Raw genomic sequence first — 27,655 nt, 5'->3', positions numbered from 1 at the left:
GTCATTAACCTCTTCACTTTCGGAGATGCTGGCGCCTTTTCCCCCCTGTTCTGCGCCATGTGATCGTAGGTGACCCGCTCGTCGGCCATGTGTGACCTATCCTTTGCCACCTCCGCCTTCAGATCAACACGTCGACGAGGTACGAAGTTCTACGTTCGATATTATATCAGGCTAAATTAATATTAAGAATTTCGCAAAAAGGAGCTTAATTCGTGATCACTACTATCGGGGGAGGGTCTGAGCTCCAAATGGTATATAGGTTGGGGGGTCTAGGTGCTAGGAAAATTGCCGTTTTTCGGAGAAATCTTGGGAAAAACTTGAACTTGAAGCCATCAATTGGGTCAACTTGACATTATTAACTGGGAGAACTAGAACTTGTTGACATACAACACGAAGGTCATATAACACAGTAACTATGACGGAAATCATCACCCATTCACGAGAAGGTTTATGTATGGACCAAAAGAAACTCGATCAATAACAGAACAGTCTCAACTTAATCTTGGTGTTGAGATAATTGCATTTCCAGACTTTAGACAAAGCAGCGAAGGCGGATCTAACGCAGTTAATGTGTCAAGCAATATTCAGTTTGCTTCCACCGCCGCCATTAATGCAAGTAAGAAGATTGAAGAACAATGCAAATAAGAAGATTGCAATGACTCGTCAGATTAAGAACCTTGATTTTGTTGGTATTTGTCTTCAGTCTGACTTCGCTTGCCTCTACCAAATCTAAAGCCATTTCGCCTCCGGACAAGGCACCACGAAGAACGTCAACGATAACAAGAAGAAATAAAATCGATGACAAGATCTCAATTTCATCTCAAATTTTATCACGGTGCAGCACGTGATGTTTTATGCCATTTTATCCCGCTCTGATAATAGCTGTTAGCTTCTCCGGAATGTCTTTCCTGTGTAGAGCACTCCAGTTACGCTCGCTGTTCACGCTGTTAAAAGCCCTCTCGAAATCGATGAAGAGCAGGTGAAGCGAAGATGAGGGATGAACTCGCCGTACTATTCTACGATGATCCAAAGGGTATTTATGCGGTCAATACAGGAATTTACAGAGCGGAAAGTAGCCCGCTTTCTCCCGACCAAGCCTTTGAAACTTTCCTTGGGTTCTAGGATTACTTTAGCTATTATCTATACAACGGTAGGGAGCGCGTAGATACCCCTCCAATTATGACACTCAGGACAAGTGAACCTTTTCGGAATCTTAACGATGATCCCTCCCCTTCTTCCAATCTCTGGGAAAGGAAAAGCAGTAGCAGTAGCAATATGTCATACTCAGACCGTCCCATCGCTAAACAAACAACAAAAATTAAAAGACTTTGACTATTAAATCATTTTTTAATATATTCATTTAAGTACATTAGTTTTATTTGCTCTTTACGCTTCCCCCTTCTCTTCGCCCACAATATCATTTTTTCATTACTCTCGCCTGTCTATGAAAAAAAATTAAATAACATATCGATATAATAAAAACAATAAAAGATAATAAAAATAGATGTTAAGATGTGTTAAAAGACAATATTTCTCACATTGACAGTGACTTCTTTCTTCATAGATGCTTCCGTATATTTTCTTGTTTTAAACAAATTTCTCTAGAGCTTTTATCACGACACTTTGCTTTTATCAACTACACAATATTTAACTTCTCTCGGTCTCTAATATAGCTTCAATCGTTTCCGTACAATCTTCCTCGCTTCTCTGCATAAAATAGAATAGTATAGCGTACTTTGTTTTTAAATTAGAAAAATAATGATCAGATTGTAGAGATGACTTAACAAGAGTTATTACAGCTAAATAAAATACATTCAACACTATCGACTAATCAATACAAAATGAAAATGGAAAAAAAACTTAGACAACGTCTTTTTTCTTGCCGAACTCATTTGCTTGCTTTTGGACAATTACGCAATTTGTATTTAGGGTAAAATGAATGGTTGTTATTTTCCGAGTGATTCGTTTCAAGAGTTTTGCATGCCGCGGAGGTGATTTGACGCGCGCAAGCGACGCTCTGGACCCCGTCCGCATGGCTCTGCTCTCCGAATAGTTAGATATACGTAATATTATTTTTTATAAAAAAAATGTCGATCGAATTTTTATAAAGAGAAATACATACATAAGAATAATAATATTTTAAATTACCGTGGCTCTATAACATCATACAGTGCTTCTTGTTTTGAATTTATTTTATCGCCTTGTATATGTATATTTATATAAAAGATATCTCCTTTTCTTGTTAATCACTAAACAATACAATAGAGAAATAACAGCTTATTTAGGGTATATTTTCCTCGTTTGTTGGTTTTCGCCTTGTTGCACTAGTCGAAACAATTCTCCGGGAATCCGCTCACTTCAGTTTGTTCGAGAACTGGTTGACCGTCTAATACATATGATATGCGAAGTCTCATTCTAAGGACAGCCTGCAAGGTGAAAGATCGATTTTAAGATGGTTAATACTAGATATTGCTGAATGCTAAGACAAGTGTTGGTTAAAAATTAGTGTTGAGAGAAAAGCGACTTTACATTTTGTACAAAAACTGCAATCGTGCGTTTTTCGACATGACCATATCATTACAAACTTTAGGTGGGACTATGTCTCGTTACCATTACATAACATAATTCAAAACACATTTCCTCGTCGCATTGGCGGACTCCGAAAAAACATGGTGGACACAACATTGGATACAAAAGGGATTGAGATCTTCACGTCCAAAAATGCGAGAGCAGTTGGACTGGGCTGCGAAAGCAATAAACCAGCAAGCATTTATGGATGTTTGTTGTATCAGAACAGTCACACGTCAGAGTAAACGGCTGGCTGCTTCCAATAGCAAGACTGTGAATATTCTCCAATCAAAGATGAATAGATGAGATAATGAAATGTCGGATCTCCGATCGGAATACTCAATAAATCCCATAAGCTAGTTAGCTGATAAGTCTAGGTTAGAAATATGTACGGAGTCCCTGAAAGCACATTTTGCGGATGGTATGTTTCCCGTGTCATGGAGATGCCGGAAGTTGATGCTGAAGTCTACAGACCCACACGCCTCTTGAGCAAGTATTCTATAACAGATCGCTCCCCGTAATTGAATCTCGAAGACATATTACATCGCTCCGCAGAGCCAGGTGAACCATCATTTGTTGCTGGCTTAGTTGGCAACACAATGCGTAGAAATCATAGTAGTTCCCTGGATATGAGAAATGCATTCGATTCCGCTCATTGGAGCGTAGCAAAATCTCGGACTATACTTATCGATAGCTGACAAAAAAGGCTTCGATGCGACAAGGACAACGGATTCAAGATGTATACTGGCTCTGCGGGTGCCCTACAGGCTTCTTTGCTAAGCCTACGCATGGTCTCAGGGGGCTAGGGAGTTTTTTCTTTTACCGCGGTAGCTTGGTAGTTTAAGTGACTACAATCGAGTTTCGTGCAAAGTGTAACTAGATATCTATAAATGACATTCCCGAAATACTTCATTAGTTTAAAAATAATTGGGCAGGCGTGTTTTCACTTGGACCAATAGTGTTTACTATTCGGCTAAGAGGCTGATGCCCCGTTGAGTTATTGACTTTTCTTTGAGCTTGGGCCTTGGAATTCACTCGAAATATTCTGGGTTTGTCGTAAAACGCTACTAAAAGGGATATAGATCTGTAGGTTAGCAACTTTCGAATCTCCTTTATGCTTCAGAAACGATTACCTTGCTTCGAAGGCGGACTGATCTTTCGGTTACAACCTTTTGTTTCATCAACATTTCATGATTAAATTCTGGAATGTGCAAACGGTCCTCGGCGACGATTTCGGAACTCACTAGAACGCTTGATTGCTGCAACTTCAATGTAAGCATCAAGGAACATAATAGTAGTATGGTGGAAGAAACATTTCACAGCAGTTCTTTGCCGTATAACATCTGGTAAAGCTCCATTTCTGGTAGATGAAAAGGCTATTCATCATAAAATGCTAACATGCGGATATGGACTGCTCTTCCATGGTAAAGCGAAATCATTTCATTTCACTACTAAATCAAGGCTTTCACTCTGATCGATCATCGCAATCTTCCTATTTGTCGGCGTCGATAAATTTGTCTGTCTCGGTAACATTGTTTCATTAATACTTCTCAATAGTATTCGCCATCAACCTATTGACGGCCACTGAGATAATGGCTACCCAGTGAAGTGGAGATTAAGAATTCACTCAAAGGATTCCCTACTTGCCGTGAAAAGTGACTAAAATGGATAAAAATTTATAGGCGGCAGTCTGGAATTCTCAAATCTCCGTCCAAATTGTCGGAAACGGCTCGAGTAAAGATGAAATCATTAAAAATGATTTTCGATTATCGTACTAGGACGCAAGCTGGTTTTTGGAATTTATATAAGCCTTTCTCCAACTTGAACGAAACGTCTAGTGTTTCAAGCTGGATTCTCTTGGGTCAAGCGCTGGTCTCGGACAGGACACTGACTGACTGTAAAATTCCCGTTCAGAATGAGAAACATTTCAATAGTTCAGTTTTACGCAACGACGGGGGCTTGCGATGCAGGGGAGAATGAGGATTTCTATGAACAATTGAAGGTAATCCAGGGAAAATCCCTAAAGGTGGCATTGTGATGATAATGAGTGATCTGAATGCCAAGGTGCTCTGGAAAACACGGATTTCTGTAATTTCCAGCGCCTCGTCATTGGTGGCACATTGTTCGAGCACAAAGCTCACCATAAGGTTAGTTGGGTTTCAATTGATCGGCAACGTATGAGCGACGAGATTAACAACATTGCGATCAGCAGTAGATTTAGGAGCTGTCTTGTGGATGTGCGAATAAGAGAGGTGCTGACATTGGCTTCGAAAGAGTTCATCACCTAATACTTGCTGGCATTCATATGAGGGTTGCGTCTGCCACTTCTTTCAGGGCTGGAGAGTTGTGACTCCTGAATTCAACATTATTGATTGATCGCTGCGCGCAGTTACGAACGCGAACCCTTCTATCTCCCACATCGTATGCAATCCCGGAAAGATAAGCAGAGGGTGTGCCGTGACAAAAGAAATTTCTCCATTGCGCTGGGGAGTAAGCTGTCGCAGATAGCAATGGTTTCATAACCGTATACCGCATAAAGAAAGACCTTGCAGATGGTCGCAAGTATTTCGATAGTCCCGTGAAGGGCGTTAATGATCGACCTCTCATTCACAATGATGACCAGCTAAAGAGGTGGGAAGAACATTTCGCCATAGTTCTTAACCGAATCACATCCAGTAAAATTCCAACACCTCACCACCATTGACCACCTCAAGACCCTACGTACCAGTGTGAACAGGGAGTGTATCTCTAGTCAGAAGGAGGATTCCACAGAAACCAAAAGCTATTATCAGAGTGACATATATTGGCGCAGAATATCATGTGATGCACCGAGGTAAAATCTCAAGGGGTCCAAAGCGGAGTGCGCCAGGATTGCATTCTGTGGTCGGTATTATTTTTTCTTGTTATCGATGCACTCCATGATGCCTTGTCCGTGTCGTAGACCTTGTTCAAACGAACCTGAGAGCCGAATTTTAAGTTAAACAATGAAACAAGGCTCTTAGTCTGAGGGTCAGCGATCTCTTCCTATCTGCATTAATGGCCAGAATGTCGAAGGCGTGAAATAATTTGTATTTATTTAAGGGGCCATGTTTTTGTCAACGGCACACCCAATATTCTCTCTATACTGCTATCTGAGACTAGTACATGAAAAGTGATTGTTATCGTTACCCGGAAGCTTTAAGCTTTCATCATTTAATGTCTGATTCCAGTGAACCCATTGGGGAGTACCGTTCCCCCATACTTGTAGAGGACGATCAGATCCGAGTCTGCAATGAGACTCACCTGAAATGGCTCTTTCTACAAAACCTTACCGGAAATTATTTGTTAACATGGGAACCGGAATGGTCCTCTGAGGGCATATGTGCCGGAGGGAATGTGTTCTTGGCCCGGTTATTTGCGGTTGTGCCTATATTGCGGAAAAAGCTCCTTAGTTGCGACAGAGGTGTTAAGATAGCCTCGAATCCGCTGATGTGAATGCTGAGCCTCATTCAGTATAAACTAGTGCCGCGGTGCCAGTCACACAAATCAATTCGCGTCCGAAGAGGACCGCGGAGTATGCCTACATGGTGGCAAATACTCACGTTAAACCGCTAGGACCTTCATCAACCCATGTCTATGTTGTGTTATCGAAGTACTCTGGGCTAAGACAATAACAGGTAAAGAATTTCGTCGGCGTATGAAACATATCCGTGGGCGTATTGATCAGAAGGTAACCGGCAAATAGCATCGGAGGATAGTGGAGGAAGAGTACAAGTTGAGATACATTGTCAGGAATCGCTGACGCGCTATTTTTTGTTTATATATGTTTATGGCAAACAGATTTATACTGGCAACACTGAGATGAGCCCTGGGAAAATCATAGAAATACGTTGATCTACTTTCGAATCACTGAAGTTAATTGAGAAAGTTGTAGGTGCTGCTAGATTTTCTTTTATAAACGAGTAATGTACAATCCTTCAACAAATACAAAGGGGTTTCCCTAACTACTTCCCAAGGCGGCTAAACGTTTGTCCACAATTCAGACTGTACTCCGTCTTTTTTCTTTAAACAAACTTATTCCCAATATTGTCGGTAGAAAACTGATGAGCTTTTGGATGATAACAGCATAAAATGACACAGAATGGAATATACAATCCAATTTCCGCATTAGCTTCACATTCAAATTACACAGAGTTTAATATTCGCAAGAAATAGAGAGTATCCTCGCGAGTAGAAAGAACATTAATCGAATGCAGTATTATTCAATGTTTCCAAAAAGATTGAACTTCCACATCTATTGATTTGCCATGTTTCTAAAAAAAAGAAGGCAAGCCCTTCGAGAGGTAGTTGAAAAATTTAACAGGTCTCTCTAGGCTTGTTTTGCACAGGAAACAATTTTGCTTGGCACTTACCTTCGATGTACTAACTACTCGTAATTCTTGTGTAATTGTTCCACCAGGTGGAAGTGTCGATCCAGACGGTGAAAGCATTTGTAATGTAAAACTCCTAGGAACAGCAGCCTAAGGAAAGTGAATATTTGTGTAGCTTCCAATAATACAGAAGGCAAAACCTAATTTACCTGAAATAAAAATTGCTCTATTGAACTTAACGAACTGTTTGTTGTCGTCATGAAGATCTGCAGACACCCATTTCCTTTCGACGGTACTAACTGAACAAGAATACCATTCTTTTCTAAGGCTGTTATTTGCGGACCACAAGGCTGCAATTTAAATGGGTTATACACAGAATAACTGCTGTCTGAATTTTTAGACAACTTACCTGCATTGTATTTTGTGTTAATGATAAATCATCTAAAAATGAGTTTGTTAACATACTAGCATCAACAGCAGGTTGTGTTATCGTGTTGAAATTAACCGAGTTCAATTGTGATAAATCATTGCCATTTAACGTGCTACTATTTTCTGCTGTTGCAATTGGAATACTACTAGTCATCGGCGGTGGAACGTTTAAGTCGATGCCACCTAACAGATCTAATAAATCTTGATTACTTGGTTCAGATACATTTTGATTTGCGTTCTTTGAATTTTTCCTTTGTATATTTGTTGTAGCTGTTTTATCCGAGATATCCGAGCCACCTAGTAGATCCAGTAATATATTCTGCAAAGCCATCGGGACGATGTTTTGAATTGCTATTCTCAACAGTACAGATTTGAAGTTGATACTTACGGATGACTGGTCAACACTGGGACTGTCCTCTTGCAGTCCATTCTCAAGTAAATCACTGCCGCTTTCATCCGGGGGAGTGCCATTTTGCGGCGATACACGAGTGATTTGCATCGGTGGCATCTTCTCTAATAGGGCACTGCGAAGATGATTGTTTGCACCAAAAAGTTGTGTGAATTCAACACCACGTTGTTGCAGATCCACGTTCAAATGAGTGCCAAAGGTTTCGACGATGGTTTTGATTTCCCTATAGGTAAGATGATTAAATTAATCCAATTATTAATAATTTTTGGCAATTGTAAGAACATACTCATGACAGCATTGAATCCTTGAACTGAGTTTCATGATTGACACCAGTGCGAATTGCTTACTCGTTACGGACACTTGTGTTGACGATAAGAATTTATGATACATTTCTATTAATTCTAACTCTTTCGGTTTTTCAAAATCTGTAAGAAATGATTTGTATAGAAATCTTCAACAATAGGAAAGCGCTTGACCGTACCCTCATTCCCTTCAGCATATAAAAAGAGATCGGCATATTCTCCAATCGACCACACTGCGACTTGGAGTAAAGGTTGCTTATCTTCGCAGTGGTTAGACACCTGTAGCGATTCCCATAGTCGTATTGCTATGTAAGATTGTTCATTGGGTGGACTACTTGATATCAGTTGAATTGTGGAAGAGACCACATCATCGCGAACATAGTTGCCAGCCTAAATGAGACATGATTCAGATGAAAAATCGATTTTTTTGTTATAAGCCAAGGAATCTTACAGCAATTAAAACAGCTAAAAGAGTATCTAAATGCCAACGCGTAGAAGGCGCGTAACGTTCAGCTGCCAATACCATTCCCGAACTGCATTGAGCTTTAAACTCCGAGTCCGCCTTCTCTAAGAAAACCAACAACTCCTTAGTCATCGTTCGAATATTTTGGCCATTTATCAAAGCGAACGACAACTCCATAGCTCGTCTCCGAATCGAGACATCCGGATCTTTGAGACACTCCAATATTGTGGTCCGATGCCTCTGCACAGCAGATGTATCTGCATGCACGGTGCGCAACAATGTATTCAGCGCAACGTATCGAATGTTTTTGTCGCTATTCAATAAAAACCGACCCAAAATATTAACAGCCAGAACTCGTAATCCTCCTTCGGATCTATAAACGAAAATAAGGTCAGCGTCAAATCTATATCTCCCTGAAGTCTTCTTTGTGTTGAATTACCTTATGTCCATAATCGATATAACTGTTTCATATAAAATCGTATTTCCTACATTTTTACTAGTTTCCGTGTTAGTTGCAACTTGAGCTAAAATATCATTCATTGCTTCAGACGCATCTGGATCGTTGTGTCCCAGTATGCGTAGTAAACGTAGGATTTTCACTTGTAAGAATGGATCACTAACGCCACTAACATCATGCTCGGGTGAATATCCAGCCAGTATAAGATTTTTCAAAATCCTCACTAAATTCGGTACAATCTGCGCATTTGTTTCGATTGGTATGCAAGGAAACGACAAAATTACGAATGAGAATAGAATCAAATAAATGCGATGAAGAGTTCAAGTTTAGAAAGAAGTAGCGAAAGTAAAGGCACAAAAATAGTCGCCAATTGTGTTGATCTAGGTGATTAGAAGTCATCAAATCTATCTGATAAATTAGATTGGATAATGTTCATCAATTTGTGTGTGCAAATGTGTATCGATTTGTTCCAACAACGATTTGTCTTGAATGTGAATTTCTGTTTTTTGAAATTGTTTTGTAATCATCAATTTGTCTACATTCTAAATTTTGAAAAAGCTGTGCGTTTACTTTCGTGAAATAAAATCGGAGTCTTAATGACTAGATGTGAAATTGTTGAAGCTGTGTAAGAAATTCAGCAGTAAATAATATAAAAGCGCAGTAATAAGCGTTAGCGATGCATACCTCTCGATTTCCACTATCCTGGCAAGCAACATACAAATCGGTTTTAGTAAAATGCGTTTTGTTTTTAATTTAGCGTATGTTGTCAATTCAACATAACGTATGTATGCATGCATTTTTGATTTATTTTAATTATGTGCCAATTAAGTGATTGTGTAACTATTCATAAACGGCCAACGCCTTGAGTTTATTGTTTGCGAGGGTTAAGAGTTTCTTTTCACAAGTCATATTTGGAAAGGGCACTCTCAATCTGAATATACGTTTTCAGTTTTTGTAGTTGAGAAACCAATAGCAAAAAATTAACTAGCAAAATTCAACAAGTAACTAGCAAAACTCTTTTGTTAGTTAGCTGACATTATTCAAAGATTTCAATTCACCTTTTTGAAATGGTTTAATGTGTCTACGCTGTTCTCGCACATTTCTGTGATTAGAGTTACGCCCGTTATAAGTATACCTGAAAATAGAATAAATAGATTGTTAAATTTCAAATAGAGACCAATAAAATGAGTTCTGAAAGCAAAATAAAGGAATCAGTAATAAATTGGCCATCGTTTCCAACAAGTGTTTATGCTAAATACGAAATAAACCCTGCTATTAATAGGTTTCTTGCATATTCGATTTCAACTCACCAAAGTCAGTGAGTAATCGATAGCACGAAAACCTTATTTAGATTTAGATCTTAAAGTATGTTAGAGCATTTCATGTCAAGATCCTAATGGTACACTAGAAGGGTGTGGGTGGTCAAGATTGCGCTCGCTGGGATTATTAACCTGATTCAACTCAGGTACTCAGTTGAGCCACCTTGTATCCGATATCCAGTCACGATACAAATTCCTCTAGTAGCAGTGAGAATTGCGGTAGTTTGGTGCTCTAATCACTAAGCCGTCTGGATCATCTCTTCAAGGGTCCCCTCGGACACCACCCTGTCGTGGCGGGGGAGCCGGTAGTAGTTTACTACTAAAGTAAAGGTTATTAAAACACAAATATGGAAGTTTTGGATTTAAACTCTCCAAACAGGTCGCGACCGAGGCGCACATTTTAGAGGCCTCACCGAATTTATGCGGAGAAATTTGCTTTCCAACTCAATGGAAAGCTTGTACTTAGTGCCTACCGCGAAGTCAGACAGAAAGGGAAGTACGGCAACTCTCACCTCGGGAAAACTGGAAATCCGACTACGGCCGGCTTAAATCTAGCCGAAGCGGAAGAGGAAGATTGGGCAGAAGGAAACGTCACTCCCTAAGGAAGAAGAGCTACAGGTTGAATCCTGCCTGCCAGAACCTTAAAAGGAAGAGCGGAAGAAAGGGTAGCTGATGATGTGGACGCTACTGGTTTAACGGCGGTATGTGAAAATCGAACAAAGCGGCCCGGACACCGTGAACCCGAGAAGGGCCGCAGTCAGCGGCTGAAAAAGGCACTGCGGAAGATGATGAGAAGAGAGGATTGGAATCTACGGCGGAAGGTGGGGACAAACTGGTAACCCCGGTAAAACGCAACAGACTCTTCTGTCGGCGGTAATACCCACAAGAAGTGTAAGACCAACACATCTGTGTTGGGCAACACTTTATTGTGCTCTGAACTAGGGTCTACATTCACGCTTCCCGAAAAACGAAGGATACGAAGGCGGGGAAGAAGAGGGCGTATGCGCAATCTATATCCTCATTTCTGGGCGCTGCCGTGAGAGTTTCCTCCAAGAATGCGACATGAGCAGTATGTCATCCGCCTTCCTCAAGGTCAATCTGACGGGAGAGTGCATTCAATAATATGCAGTATTCCCCTTTCTTTCTCAGACATAAGACTCCTCTCAATTTCATAATTTCTAATCCGACATTCCTTTAGATTCGACATTTTGATTTAATTTTTGCTTCCGCTGAGCCGATGCTGAATTTGAATTTCAAGGCCAGGGTCGACGAATCAGAAATGAGAGGGACCGGGTCCGGCTGATTGCAGCGACAACTTATCAACTGGACGCGGCGAGATCGAATTTGGGATAAAGAAGTGTGCTGCGATTGTGGAAGGAGAAAAAGTAACTTGTTGCAGATGCATGGTTGATTAGGGGCTGAGCGTGAAGTTTGTTCCATCATGAAAAAATTAAATAATTACAAAAAAACAAAAACAACTTCTGAAAGTGAGAATGAGAAGTGTGCAATTAATTTGCAAGCGTGAAAAATGACATGACACTAGAAAGGCAGGCAACTGATAAATTTACGATGAGGGCAGTGTAAACATCTGAACATCTTAATCAAGGTCCCAAAGGTCGTGAATACCCTCTCTTCCAAGTGTAGCGGTGGAGACTACATACTGCCGATCGTATCATTACCAATAGTCGATGCAGGATATTTTTTGAGAAGAGGTTTTAGCTATATACATGCAACAGGTAAGGCACGTATACTTAATTCAAATTGAAGAGTGCTCAGTTTTTCTTGCGGGAGTGACGTAGAAGTTTCTTTTTGATTTGTTTTTTTTTTTGTAGTTGTTCGTTCATCGAGCACCTTTAATTTCTAAATAATAGTATCTCGTGTAAATAAGAAAAAGAAACATTTCAACAGTAGTAAACACAAGTAAGTTGTCTCTCGCTGTGAATACCTGAACGCCTGTCTTCGCGTCTTTTCGGCGACCAGAAGTTTGCGGTTTTTAATCGAGTTAGCGTCGGTAGGGGCAGAGACGAAGGAACGTATTAAGGGATGGTGCTCAACGAGTAGTAGAATTCTTAATAAAAGTAAAAGCAACTACTTTTTACCCTATATTTTTAGTTTTTAATGTTTTTATGCATATTATTTTATCTATTATTTTAGTTTTTTACTTACTCTCATTACTTATTTATCTCATTATTTTATTCGTTTTTTTTTTCCCATTCCATTTTACTATTTATTTTGCGGTATCTTCATGAATGTTTTTGATTGAATAGAAGAACATCAATTCCAAATAAATTCTTCTTTCTTCTTCCTCTTTCCTCTTTAATCCCGCAAAATTATCTCTAAATAAGGGACAACATAAAATAGAATGGCCTGAGGATGCCAAGGTACGGAGGGAACTTCTAAAGCCGCGCAGGCAGGAGCAACATCGGTCGAGGATGTGATCCATCGCGGATCGTCCCTTTCGAGCATAGCCCTCGGTTCGGAGTTTTACAGGTCTACGCTTTTAGCTGGCGTGATGTTATTTTGTTAGGCTCCCGCGAATCTCTGTTTGTGAATTTTTAGGATCCGATATAGGCCCACGCATCGCAAAGGACACCTGAATTTTTGTATAATGACGCGTGAGGGATCGAAGTGCTTCAAGTACCGCCTTCAAGTATAGACTACGGACAAAATCAAAGCTATTTAAGAATCAGCGCCGAATTTCAGCAGACTAGAATTATAGCTAAAATGCCGCCATCCTCGCCTTTTTTCTGTCAAACGTTTTATATGAAGTTAACCTTACTCGTCAGTTCCATAGTTGATGACTCTGAACGAATGAGTTCCAGCAAAGCTAACAGCTGTCTTGAATTCCTAATCAAGCGACCTAACTGAACCTACTAGGATGTCTATAAATGGCAGTTTTCTAAATATCGAAGAGTAAACAAGGCCATTTGATATGCCATCAGACGCCAGACATTCAGTGGACATAATTCGCAGATTTAACGAGTAGACTATTTTGAGTGTCATATACTCAAAAGAGCTTGGCCTAAGTAATAGCTGATCCTACAATTTCACATATGAGGAGAGCATACGAAAAATAATCGCCTTCAAACTATTTGGACTGGTCGTTACGAAATGCTGAATAAACGTTTTTTAGCTGCATTGACGATATATTTATTATCTGAACATTTAAAGGGGGACATCACGATTATATACCTACGCTGGGTTTTGTTGGACTTAGCCAACCCCCCAAAATACAAAACTTACATCCAACGAAGACATTGGCAATTTAGAGTTTACTTCAACATTGTCAACATTTTTTCTAGTTTTTTTTTTCGGGATAATCAGCTTCTACCATAAATTCATACACATCGCACTGGAAGACAAAATATCACTAAAATAACTATTTGCATCTAATTTTAAGAGCAGGTCGTCAGCCAAATGGACATTAGGATACGCCGCATACTCGTAAGATAATATATGTAGTACTGGTCAATGCAACTAACGCTGGCAATTTGTTGATAATCAGATCTTTTGCTTTTTGTACGAAAAATCCCTCGAGAGCATTATTGAATGCAATGATCATTACTTACATGGTGGGAACGATGAATCTCACTGCATAACTAGTAAAAATTTGCATTTTGCATACTTGTGAAGTCAGCTGCAGCATCTTATTCGCGATACCAGAATGCTCACTATTTCAATTTCCATTACATTGCATAAGTCGTGTCCAATATCATCTAGAAGCTTTATGGGTCCTCTCCAAAATATGCTGTCATAAACATGCCGGTTGGCTAAAAGTTTGGTTCGACAATTAGATTTGCAAAAATCAACATATCGCCCTATCGTCAAGCAGTGTTCCTTAGAAACTGGATTGTCTGACTGCAGGACCCTAACCCGTGATTTAATCGAACATCAATGAAGTATACACAAAAGTCATACTACAGGCCTATCAGCATTATTTTGCCGACCACCATGACGATTCGACGTTATCAAACTCTAATCAGTCACCATATTCTATGCTGGGAAATTCCGGTATAATCTCCCATGCATATATCTAAACACTTCCTCTAAAGCCTGCAGCAATCCGATTGATCTGATCACTGCTCTCAATGAGAGGCGTGTAGACGTTGTGATTTCAGTTGATTTGGTTATTTTGCTATAATGCTGGGATTACAAACTAAATTAACTTTTTCAGGGATAGGTACCAAGTCCAGTAAGAATGACTTTTGAATGGTGCATGCAATAAGATCGCCAAATTATGAGATTTATCTTGTATAGAGATTAAGTTACGCTAGAAGATTGGGTTTCAAATGCTAGCACCACAACTGGCACTTTGTCCAGCGCATTATGTCTTATGGTAAACAGTGGAAACATTGAAAGACGCCAATTTTAATGTAATCTTTATCATGGCGCATAGCACTCCAACAGAATGAACTAGATATGAAATTTTAATCCAGACATTAACCTCCCTCCACGTACTTTTCACCGAATGTATCCTAATCATTCGGCATTGACTAGAAAGACTATTATTTTTTGTGTCGAATTTCAACTCCAACGGAAATTAATTTACTCTGACCCGGCATCGAAAAGCATTAAAAAGCAATCGAAAGAGAATATTGCTCATGTTTAGGCCGACAACGCTCTTCGTAATTAAATGTCTGGCAACCCCCTTTCTGGAGAGTTGCTGAGCAACTGGATGCTTTCCATTTCTATGTTTATCTTTAGGTTTGGCGGGATTTTTAGTATTTTAGTGGTTTCATATATAACGCCGCATTTTACAACATTTTTTATAACTACTCAACCACAAAAATATCTCAAATTTGTTTCTCAGTGCCTTTCACAGCCGCAACTGATCTGTTGGCCCCGCGCGGCTTGCCGCTATATTGTATTTTCAGTTCAACATGCAACTGAAAGACTTGCCGGATTTTGTATGGTCGGTTTAAGGAACGAAGACCACTATCCCTGTCATATTAAGCAGGAAATTAAATTTTCTTAGTACTTACCTTTAGAATGTTCACACAGTTTAAAAGTTCCTTCAAAAGATACATGTTCAAAAAAATTACTTACCATGATTCTTCTCACTCAACAACGATCTTGTTGCTGGCAAGAAAATTTCCATAAGCTCGGGAACTCTTCGTATTACACGAAACGCACATAAAATTGCTTTTTTCCTTATATAAGTATTTGGAGACTTCATTAACCTTTCCACTTCACTGGCTAAATCTCGAGCCATTTCTGGTGATGCAATTGCTCCTAGGGTGCATAATGCTAGGCCGACGACAAATTGTGTAGAACTATTTAAGTCACTGTAATTGAAAGTTGAATGCATTGATTAAAACATAACGCAACAGGGGAAAGGCAGCAAGGATTCAATTCTGACTTTTACGTACTTCTTTAAGCAGTTGGTTATAAGTAGATGTACGTCTTGTCTCTCGTCCAAAAGCAGCATAGCACCTAAGTATCCTATCCGTTTATCTGTGAATCTTGTGCTTGCTGTCAGTTTTAAGCATTCTAGCTGCCCAAAATGTGCCGGATAGCCCAGCATGTGTATGTAGAGAAGTTTTGCTATGTTTCGACATCTGAAATGTAAAATATGGATATTAGCGGCATGTTGACTGTTGTAAAGTATATTACAACAAGAAAATGTGGAAAAACAGTAAAAGCTGAAGATAATATTGCCGCCTAAGATAAATTCCAGTTATCGGTATTAATTTAGAAAACAATATATGAGTCAAAAACGATGATTCCCCTTCACAGAAAAAATAACACTTTGAGTCAACGAATTCAGGTTGTTACATTCCTCCAAAATTATAGCCTACCAAGGATCAGTAATATAGACCCATAATAGTGAGGTTTATTCGTTTTCATGTCCAAGATATAAAATGATATGTAGTCTAAACGAAAAGCATGATAAACGCTTGCTCAAGGAACACACGAAGAATATGGAATGTGCAGTCATAGTAAAAATGATGATGAGATTGAATATTTCAAAACATATTCTCCAGATTTCATTCAACGGCAGCGATATAATAGATATAACAAGAAGTATTTAGAGCAACGAAAATGCCCGAAAAAAGAAGGGACAACTACTTTTAAAAGGCTCTTATTGATTTGCATAGCAAATTTTCCTATATAAATTAAGCGTTGACTTCGCATATTCATTGCTTTATACATAAATCTCACACTTTCAAATTATTTACATACGTTTACATCACCCGAGCTTAACGAATACTAATTGAAATATCTCAAAGTTGATTCACAGCTCTATGCGAGCATATCAGCACTCCGCGCGACAACTTGATCAAAGAGTACATATCTGATTATACCTGTTGGTGACGTAGTTCGATAGCAAGCAAAACACAATTGAGAGATTTGTAGAAGCATTTTGGATTCGGTTCCGCAATCAGAATGGACATCAGAAACTTGAGAAGATAAGACTATGTCAATTGGTGACTTTTTTGGGGATTTATAATTTGGCCAAGCAATTTCAGTATCAATTTAAACTTTACAAAATGATATATCACCTTCATTCTGTTGGTTGTTTGCTTGCGTTAAATAGAAATAGAAACAGCAACAGATAATTATTACGACTATTGCTGTATTATATACGACACCTAATTCAATGGAAAATAAATGATGACAGACAAACTAGTATGACATTGTGATGCAAGAAATGCAAAGTAAATCCTAAATTACAGAGATACTGCAGATGTTACTAAGGTAACAACAAAATTGTAAATTATAAATTACAATCTAATTAATTATACACTCTTTTCGTTAATAACATTGTAAATATTACCGGATTCATTTTATATTCAGGTACAGTTTAAAATCTGCAAATATTTTGAAAGTTCAACTTGAATCGCGGCTGGTTTACATGAAAATAAAAACATGCTTTTCTTCCTGTTTCTTGGTTAGAATGAGGACGAGCAAACATGACAATGACGCTAGTAATGTGCGCCCCTGAAAACGATTCTGTAAAGAGCTTCGATTCTCAAAGAAAAAGAATAAACTTATTTGTTGTGTTTCGTTCGTTCGGACAAGCTCATTCAATTCCTGCGCCTTCAAAACCCCAGAATTCCCATGGACGATTGGGTTGTTATTAAGGAGGTGGAACCCCAGACAAACAGCCAACCTTTTCTACGATGACAATCGACGGTCCGACAGGGACTGACGAAACCCCCACGCAAGCAGATCATGCTGGGGGTAACGCAGATAAATCTGCAGCGCTCGAAGTGCGCCTCGGCTAATCTGCTTGTCTGCCTCCTAGAGGAAGACATCGACATCGCACTAATACAGGAGCCTTGGCTTGGAGGCGTCCGAACCATGAAAGGGCTCTAAACCAAATATTTTAATTTATTCCACAGCACAGGAGACGCTGATCAGGACAGACCTAGAGCATGTATTCTCGCGAGGAAGAGTCTGCACGCTTTTCTGTGTCCGGACCTGAATTCCAGCGACCTAGTCGTGGTCAAGCTAGAGTAGGCGGGGGCAGAGAACATGGATATTTCCTCGGCTTACATGGCTGACGACCGATCAGCTCCCCCAGAAGAACTACAACAACATAGCAACAAAGAAAACCAACCTGTTGATAGGCTGCGACGCCAGTGTAAGGCATACGTTTTGAGGCAGCTCGGAAATCAACGAGAGAAGTAAGTCATTCTTTGATTTTATTATTACTTCAAACCTATCGGTGGGTAACAGGGGCAGTACACGAACCTTCCATTTCCTCAGCGCGGAGAACTGTGACGATTGGGAAGAGGTCCTTGACATCACCCTAATAACCGACAATGGGATTCTTAGGGCGGAGGATTGGAAAGTGTCTGACCAGAGATCCTTCTCTGATAACAGTTGGATACTTTTCAGTCTATATGTCGCCGCAGAGATCTCCAAACCTTTCAGAGACCCCAGGAGGATCGACTGGAGAATGTTTGGTCAAGTAATTAAGAACAAACTCTCCGGTGCGCAAATTGGTAAGACTGGCACGACAAACGAACTGGACTCAAAGGTCTCTGGAAAAGGGATTCGATGCTGCCTTTAAAGTTTCGTGCCCTACTAAGTACAGCAAAAAGACACTGCCGCCGTGGTGGAATAAAAATCTCTCCAGCCTCAGGAAGCTGACCAGAAAAGCCTTCAACATCTGCTACAGGCATAAATATTGGCAACCATACAAGGACTGTTTGAAGAAGTACAAGTCGGCCATCAGGACCGCCAAGAGGCGGTCTTGGTTGGACTATTGTCAGAACATCTAAAGCACCAGTGAATCCGCAAGACTCAGTAAGATTCTATATAAGGAACATGAAGAGCCCATCCTTTCTTAAAAAGTCGGAAAGCTCCTGGACGGAATCTTCTGGTGAAACCTTGAAGCCGCTGGTTCAGACAAACTTTCCCGCCAGCGAGGAGGACTGTGGGTCAGAACCTTGCTTGGAGGGTTTGCAGCCACCCCAGCTGTGCGAGAATATCAAATCGGTAATTACCGAGGATAAGATCGGCTGGGCTATAAACAGCTTCTCCACATATAAATCTCCTGTTCATATCGAAAACGAGCAGGGGCAGTCATGAGTCCGCGAAGGACTTTCGACCAATCAGCCTGACCTCTAAAGCGCGTCCTGGACATCCACTTAAGGATGATTATGGGGAGAACGCCTTTCTTTAAGTCCCAGCATTCCTACCTCAAAAAAAATCCATAGAAACCGCCCTCTACGAGGTAATTGGCACGGTTGAGCGGTCGCTGCAGTACAAGCAGTATACCCAGCTGCCTTCTTGGATATAGAGAGAGAGCTTTCAACAACGTTAGTACCAACCCCATCAAGGAAGCCTTGACCAGTATTGGATTGGAGAGGTATCTTACGCCTTGGATTATATCCATGCTAAGTACCAGGAAAATTCAGTCGGATCTGGGAGGCAACCACTTGACCAGAGCTGTGAACAGAGGCACGCCCCAGAGTGGTGCCATCTCTCCGGTGCTCTGGTTAATTGTAATGGACGAAATTTTACGAACATTGGACAGCAGCGGGGTGAAGGTGATGACGTATGCCGACGACTTGGTGATATTAGTATCAGGGATCCGTCTATTATGAGCGACATCATAGAAGGAGCGTTGCGAAAGGTGCGCCTGTGGCCCGCAAGATGCGGCACCCAGCATAAACCCAACCAAAACGGAACTGATGCTATTACCAACCAAGAAAAGGATACCTGGTGGAATTCAGGCTGAATGAACAAAGATTGATTCATTAGAGGAATCTAATGTAAAGTATCTGGGTGTAATCCTGGATCCAAAGCTAAATAGGAGATTGAACATAGAACTGAGGGTTAAGAAGCCCTGTATAGCCTTCTATGTCTACAAGAGAACCTTTGCAAGGAAATGGGGTCTCCGGCCGAAGATGGTTCTCTCGATGTACACTGCTGTGGTGTGTGCGATTCTAACGTACTGCTCTATTGTATGGTGGCAGGCTTTGAGCAAAAAATACAATAGGATGAAGCTTAATAGTATTCAAAGAACCGCGTGTGCAAGTGCTACTGGGGCTCTGCAGTCCTCCCCGGCAGATGCTCTCAATGTACTCCTGGATCTCCTCCCCTTAGACCTCTACATTAAATACGTTGCAGCGTGCAGTGCCGTTAGACTATGTGAGTTCAGATGCTAGACAGGAAGTCCTACGACCACAACAACATCCTAGACAAAGTACCTCGGGAAATCTGAGCATTCTCCATGGACTATGCCACACGCAAGCTGAACTTCACGAGAAACGTTGCTGTGGACTTTCCAATCAGGACACACTGGGCACACTATTCTGATTGGGAAAACAATACAACCGGCCCAATCTGAAAGAAATGAGCATATTTACATTCAGAAGAAATCGCTACTTGATGCAAATTATCGTCGAAAAACAAACAATTTATCCCAGCAACGTAGGGTGTCGCACAATGATAAACATTTTTTGAAGAAATAGAATATATGGATAGAATCCACTTATATTCCTCCGAAAAGGAAGAGTACGTAGAAAGTTTGGCCACCGCCTAAAACTATAGTAGCGGAAAGAGTCTAACGAACTAAGCTGTAATGCATTACAGTACCGACATACCCTTGGAAACAAAAAAATAGAATTCGCGATCCGTGAAGGGCACTTTGAAAAGTTTTTGCGTTAGGCATGCTTTACAAAGCTATGAAGTAGGTGATACTAAAACCGGGGCAGTCCATTAGGCCGCTAAAAAGTTAAAAAAAAGAGTACATATATCGGGAAGGTTATGCGTAGTTTTAGGTAAGGGAAATTAAAAGAATGGAATTGGATACAATAGTCCACACAGGGGAAATTCTTCTTAGAGAAGAGGTACGTCTTCTTTTCATTCTTTTGTTGGAAGTATCACAGACCTCTTACGTTTTTGTTAACAGCAAACATCGAACGAAATTTCCTTGGATTTTTTCAAGAAGAAGACAATCAAATTTGCGGGAGGAACAGAATACGGAGCAGTACTCAACGATGCTTCAAATGAGGGAGTTTGAGAGTGCTGGGATTAGACAAAAGCAAAGTCAGGAAAGGTACGCAACGTGAAGTCAAACATTCTGGAGGCGCAATTACTGACATAAAGGCAATGTTCGCCGAAGCAGAACTTATCATCCAAAGTTACCCGGGGTCTTGGATGGGACTTACTTTATGCTATGGCCGCCAAAAAAGCTGGAAAACGGAGTGACAGGAGGATCATGTGACTAACAGAGTCAAAGATTCTTTTTGATAGGAGACGGGCGACACAAAATTTTTATCATAGTATGCTCCTCTCGTAAAGTATGATGAACACCTCCTGCACCTAATTTTTGGGGAAGCGCGTTGTTGCCGGTTGAACAGGATGAGCTGGGGTGCTGCGCGGCGTTTCTGTTGCCGGGTGAAGATGTTGCCCTTCAATGTAGTACAAATACTGGCGGAAGATTGGTTTGGCAGGAATTCAAAGTATTCCCTGCTTGTCATAAAGGACTAAAAGGGATAGAAATTTACGGACTAGCCACCTGCAATTCTCAAAATTCCTTATACTTCGCAAGTGGCTATCACTCCTCGAAATCTGACTGATTTTCCAGCTACAATCTTTTGCCTTCATAAAGAACTTATGATTGGATTCTGGAATGTGCAAACTCTTCTCGATGACGGTATTGAGTCTTCTAGTACGTTCGCTTGCTTCACCTTCAGCGAGAATTTTTGCGATACAGGCTGGACATTCTGGGGTTAAGTGAGTTAAGATGGTTGGACTATGGGGAGCGCTCTGCCTCCTTCAGTACTGTTGCTGTTGTGCTGACAGAAGGTGCAATTGGGTTTCAATGATCGCGACCAGATTTAGAGTTTGTCTTCTGGATATGCGAACCATTAGAGGCGCTAACATCATTATCGAACGAGGTCATCACTTAATGATCGCTTGCCTTCGCTTGCGTGTTTCATTCGCATCTTCGGAGAGGTGGGGAGCCTCGACCTCCCGCGGGTCACTTTGGAACACGGCCGCCGTTCAGCAGTGGGAAAACTATCTTGCCGACTGTAATGATCTTCGTGACAAAAGGGAATTTGTTATTACGCTAATCAAGGAGGTAGAAGCTGCCGAAAAAACTTCTTATCCACGGCAGCCAGCTTCAGAAGTGGAGGGAATATTTCACCAAGGAACTCAACCGTATAATATCTGATGAAGTTCAACCTCTTGTCTAGTCACAGTAACAACAAAAATGAAATCATCTCGGCCGTCAATACGACCAAGTGGGCAAGTGTAATGACAAAATGAGATTGGAGATTGTCGATGATCAGAAGACCATCTTGAGTAACCGGAAAAGGCCAAAGGGGAGAGCTATCCTCAAAATCTAAAAAGATGGCGAAATTGATCGTAAAGGCCCGTCCCCAAATACTGAACATCCATCGAAACTAGAGAGGAGGACGGAAAGAGGAAGTCCCCAAATTAAAAAGAATTAATTAAAATTCATATATCTCTATTCCGTTTAAAACAAGTCATACACGTGCCGCAAAATAAATAAACAAATGAAATGATTAGAATAGATTAGAAGTGCAAAAAAATAAAGATACTAAAATAATAGTGCATACATCTTCGATGTTGCGAGGAGTTCTCGAAGGATTTTCTCACTAACCTACCACCGACCCCTGCGTCCCTTTATCTTTTAAGTAGGTACGATCGTCCGAGCTTAAATTCTTGGCACTTAGTGCTAATATTAGGTAAAATCCGGCATCCGCCAAGATTGTGATAACTGGGATAAAGTAATAAATAAATGAATAAAATATTAAAAGTTAAAATAAAAATGAGAAAATGGAAAGGAGCGGAAAAAAAGATAGAAGAAAAAAAAATTAAAATATCCGTCACCCAGTACTCCAGGATCGGTGAAGTTTGATGGGTTAGCTTTCCCTGACGGCGGATTCTTCCCTCCTGGGCTGTCGCTGCTTACTTTTTACTGGATAAGTTAATTAATGTTGGATCACTTTCAATTTTTCTTCTGATACACATTTTCGAATGTAACCTTGCTCATTTACACTCCTTCAAAAATGTTTTCACCGCCAACCATCAAGAGCAGCTTCCTTCCAAATTCCAATACCCCCCAAATCGTCGCACTCCTTTGTGAATGTTTTCTCGATTTCATTTGGTTAGAATCCGACACTTAACACCCGAGCAATTTACCGCGCCTGGCTTTGTCAAGAACCGAAAAAGAAGAATATCTTCATTCCTCTTCCACCAAAGACGCACTCAACTCCCAGATTCCATCTCTCACTCATCAGTCGTTTTTCCCATCAGCCGGTCCCGATCATTTCTGATTTCACTGATCCTGGCCTTCAACTTCAAATTCAAGTGGCTCAAGGGAAGCAAGAAATAAGCTCACTTTTTTGCATGGCCCAGGTCAACCGTTACGTCTATGTACATTCAACAATACGTAACCGGGGCTAGTTTAAGTACCAACACAAAAAGGACAATGTTCGTTGTAATAAAGAATTGTTAGTAAAGGCACTTTGAAATTTGTTCAAATCAATGAATGATTATTAAATTTAAGGGAATGCGACCAATTGTTAGGTTTTTTTATTTTCAATGTTGGATCCAAACGAAGTTCAAGATAGAAATTATACAATTGAAAAGGGTAATTGAGAAAATTAAGGAGTGTTATAATGGGGAAAAAACGATCAAAATGAAGATTTCATATTATTGAATGCACTCACTCCTGTCGGATGGAACCTGAGAAAGGCGAATGAACTATATTGCAAAGCCGCGGACACTACAAAAAACTACTGAGATGGATTGTCTCCCTACATAACTACATTGTAACTCCTGTCTTTGTGAAGCTACTTCTTTAACTCACCCCTAAAACTTGGGAATATGCGACCTTTGCCAGTGAGTGGAAGGAGATCATTGTTAAGATTCTGAAGAAAAGCACCCACTTTGAGTGCGACAATTGAGAGAGTATTTGCGTGCTCCCTGCCATCGCAAAGAGCTAAAACTATATTGGAACGCAATAAAGAACATTTAAAAAACTTGATCAACAGAGAGCATTAACCACATCAACATCCTTTGCATCACTTTATAGTAGTGTTCGGAATTGAAATCTCTGCGTCACCTAATCTTCTGCGATTTCTAAAAGACTTTCGACAACGTGAACAGGAAGTGTGTCTAGAATGTTAGACGCATGATTCGTATTCTAGAGCAATTAATAGATGAAGCTAACAGTTAGCGACATATGACAAAGAATGCTGATGATATCTGTTTGTTCTTTTAGCGAATAATGGGCTTTGGTCAAATGGTTGTGGATTAGGAAAAAGAGGCGAAATTAGAATAAAAACCAATAAATCAAGGTTCTCAGTCAGTGATGAGTCACTGCACTCTTTCTATCTGCATTACGAGACAGAGCATAGAGGATGTCGATCAATTTGTCTATATGGGGAATTTAAAGATCAGAAATCCCACCATCTTTCATTCAGGCACATATTGGATAAACCAATCTTTATCACAATTGTGTGTGTATGGTGAGGGAGAAGCTACAGCTTCTGTCTAACGAAATATTCCGGATTCGTTAACGTATCGCAGGATTTCCGTTAGTGGATGTGATGCTACCCGTCGCAATTGGAGAACATCGGCACCAAAGATCTGATGCCTGGCATTCACATAGGAAATGCTCCGTGGATTCCGCTTCCTCATTATAGGAGGGACACGTGTCATCTTCGGTATTCCCTACTCTGAACATATGCCCAGCTAGTGAATTATGGCCTGTCAGAATGCCCACAATACGCCTGCAAGTCCTCCTGCTTTTCGACAGTATAAACTTTGCGGTACGTATGTTCGGTTCTGGCAGGAAAAGTTTGGTGCGTCCAGCAGCATTTAGGCTCTGCCACCTGTCATTATGGGAAGCTTGTTCCCAGTTTTTGAAAACCAAAATTAGTTTGGGGCGATATGTGCAATGGAGGACTGCAGACTTGGGGGCAAGATATAAAAGATCCTGAGTACAAAATAACCAAATTTATTAGGAGATATTGGACAAAACTTACCGCCACACAGAATCCTCTTCCCGAAACGTACTCCTGATGTAGGCACATTCCTTATTTACTACCGCCCGCTCCTCTGCCGCTGTTCTGGCCGCTCGAATCTGTCGTATCAAGTCCCTGAGTCTTGTTGGTGTGGGCATTCTTACTACAAAACCAAAATTATTCCCATTACTATCAACCGAACCTCTCACCAGCACAAATTCAATAACCCAAAATAGAAATAGTTCTGAATTGGTGTTAATTAGACAACAAAAACAAAACGCACAACAATGAATAGAAATTCAAATCAATTTACCCCGTTCGACAGCTTCGCTGAACGCTTGCCGGATTGTGGCCATATTAAAGGCCGGATTAAACCTATTTGGTAGTTGGGCGAAGAATTACAAACGAGAATGAGCCATGCAAGAAAAGAAAACACAAAATAATGGAAATTAGTAAATTTCAAATCTGGTCGCTGCGGATGAGGGTCGGCTGCGAGGAGTAGACTCCAATGATTTTGTTATTAAGTGATAAATAATTGCGGATGTTACCCATGCTCGGAATTCATTTTAGGACTATGTTTGCGATCCGGTTATCGGCTGTAAGCTGTTTTCCGAGGTGCCTGGTGACTTATCGACTTGGAATGTATGCGAAGAGTTAAATGGGACGTTTTGCTCTTATTCGTCGCTACACGCGGACAGCCCTTCGCGGAACTAAGTTAGAAACTAGCGAAAATAATACTGGAATGGAACGTTTAGTTTGCCAGAAGGATAATAGTGAATGAATGCCAATAACAGTCACGAGAACGTGCAACACGTCCCGTTCAACACATTTTCCAGCGTTCAAGTCTCTGGCGAAGTTCACTGCGAGTCACAACAGGCCACAAATGACACGAAACTGAAAATACTTCAAGCAAACAACGAGAACACTGACATCGGAAAAGTCACACACATTCGGCAATTATATCTCAATCACTGCAAACGTTTCCAATAATTACTTCAGTCCCCAAGCTGAAATCTTTACTGTTTCGGGTTCGTTCGACTGTTTCCTTTTTCTTTTCTCGGCCCGACGTCAACTTTTCTGTGGCTTATTGGGAAAGGTGCCCCCAAGAATGACAATATTTTCTCGCTCGGTCAACTTATCCACACGATTTTCGTAGAGAAAACGCTCGGCTGGGAAATTGAATGGACACCGATGTGGCTTTTACAGACGTTTAAAATCTAAATTTAAATAAAACGATGAAATAAGGTAAACAAAGTTATTAGAAAAATTGTAGAAAAAAATTCCCGTGCAATCTAAAGACATCCGAACATTTTGTGACGATGACATTTTATGCGCTGACATTCAGCGTTCAGCACTTGTATCGTCTTCTCAATGGAGAGGTGTGGAGATCTAAGCGATTATCGACAGACAGATGTCACCGTGACCGCGGGAAGGATTCAAAAGTGGAGAAATTGCATGTGGAAGGATATTTGGGCGCGTAGTTTTGAATTCACGATCACAGGTACCATCCTTGAGTTGGGTGCGGGGTGCCAACAAACCTTCTATTCTGCTCAGGAGGCAGGACACTCCAGTCTGACTCGTAGTACGGGTACATGTTGCTTCTTTTTATCTTATCCGACGAACAACGCTATCAACGCACATAAAAACACGAATCTCGGAACACAAACACTCAGCACAGGATTTCCCTTCTTAGGGGAGAGGGAGGAATGCCGCAGGATGCTTTGCTTCAATCTTTTCGCACTTTTTATGAATTCGGCATCCTTGAAATTTCACGATCTCGATATAAAAATTATCCACGATACGCGAGCAACAGGCTGTGATGACAAAACGGTCGTTCAGTCTGAGGAGAGAGCGCAATATCATCTCGCCGCCACTGATAAGCCCGAAATTTACTTATCGCGTGATAAGACCGCAACCGAGTCAATACTCAGTGCGCTGGCACGGTGTAGAAAATTGTTTATCTCACCTGTGCGCGTTTCTTCCCATTATTGCTATTACAAACCACTTTTGAGAGCTTCTCGCTTTGAATCGACCGAATTATCGGTTTAAGATAGTGTAGGTACTCGGGCAGATGGGATTTAATGAGTCTCTATAGGCCCTAATTCGTTACTTATGTTTTCTCGAAACCCTCGATGCTTGCACTAGATTTTTTTTCGTGGAGCGATTCACCCAAGACCGACGTTGTTGACTTCATTATCGTTCAATTTATTACATTCCCACATAGTCGTAAAAGGGGTGCCACTTTATGAGTGTAGAAAACATTCCGATCACATTTTACGTACTGAACCTCAGGAAACAGAATTTATTCGATGCACGAAGTGCGTGAACCAAAAGTCGGCAATTTAAAGGAAGGAGAGCAGAACGGCTTCAATTTGTTTCACTTCCAATCTATTTCCGCGCAAATCAGAACACTTCCATGTAGTATTTATGCTTTACGAAAGCGACTGATATTGCGCGCACTCATTATTTTTCACCTTTCGTCATTGGTCATTTGCATTCCGAGTTTGATAAAAGTTGGACGCATAAATTAATTGTGTGGTAAAATAGGTATATTTGTCGTCTTATCAGTTTGACGGCTTTCCAGGTTGTTGACTAATTCTAGAAATGGTTTCTAGGAAGGGGTCTACGCGGCAGAGATAGTGGATTCCTGAAACGCTTTGGTTCTATTCGAATAAAGGGTGAACTTCCTTCTGACTACAGTAAATATTGACAAATAGCTGACATTTTATCAGATATTAATCAGCAATCAGAGTTCCCCGAAATGTTGGTATTACTTCTCACAATGGTCCCAAACTTAGTCCAATCCACCTTATCTCTGTCCACTTTTTTTCAGATACCTTTGCTTTGCAATTATGAATTCCGCGAGTCAAAGTAACAGAGGTCGTAGGAACACCTAA

The 27,655-nt window shown here is 40.6% G+C and overlaps 1 protein-coding gene across 5 annotated transcripts; it reads right to left on the bottom strand.

Annotated features, from left to right (window-relative positions):
* Positions 1-1,507: 1,507 nt before the first annotated feature.
* Positions 1,508-26,989, bottom strand: LOC119656639 (AP-1 complex subunit gamma-1). Of its 5 annotated transcripts, none has more exons than XM_038063083.1 (16): positions 26,297-26,989; positions 25,072-25,133; positions 24,780-24,921; positions 15,666-15,854; positions 15,343-15,581; positions 10,036-10,112; positions 9,662-9,679; positions 8,960-9,216; positions 8,509-8,893; positions 8,237-8,447; positions 8,042-8,180; positions 7,735-7,978; positions 7,327-7,665; positions 7,127-7,267; positions 6,960-7,067; positions 1,508-2,426 (listed from the first exon to the last, which is right to left on the bottom strand). In XM_038063083.1, exons 1-16 carry the CDS (start codon positions 26,350-26,352, stop codon positions 2,325-2,327), a joined length of 2,709 nt encoding a protein of 902 aa, XP_037919011.1. In that variant the 5' UTR covers positions 26,353-26,989; the 3' UTR covers positions 1,508-2,324. The 5 variants fall into 5 exon arrangements, with proteins under 5 accessions (XP_037919011.1, XP_037919013.1, XP_037919012.1 ...); XM_038063085.1 differs by lacking the exon at positions 26,297-26,989 and adding an exon at positions 25,307-26,102; XM_038063084.1 differs by lacking the exon at positions 9,662-9,679 and having other exon boundaries at positions 26,297-26,700.
* Between the last annotated feature and the right edge of the window lie 666 nt (positions 26,990-27,655).

Source organism: Hermetia illucens, chromosome 5, assembly GCF_905115235.1.
Source record: "Hermetia illucens chromosome 5, iHerIll2.2.curated.20191125, whole genome shotgun sequence".
Classification (NCBI taxonomy): Eukaryota; Metazoa; Arthropoda; class Insecta; order Diptera; family Stratiomyidae; genus Hermetia; species Hermetia illucens.
This window is presented reverse-complemented; position numbering and strand designations above follow the sequence as displayed.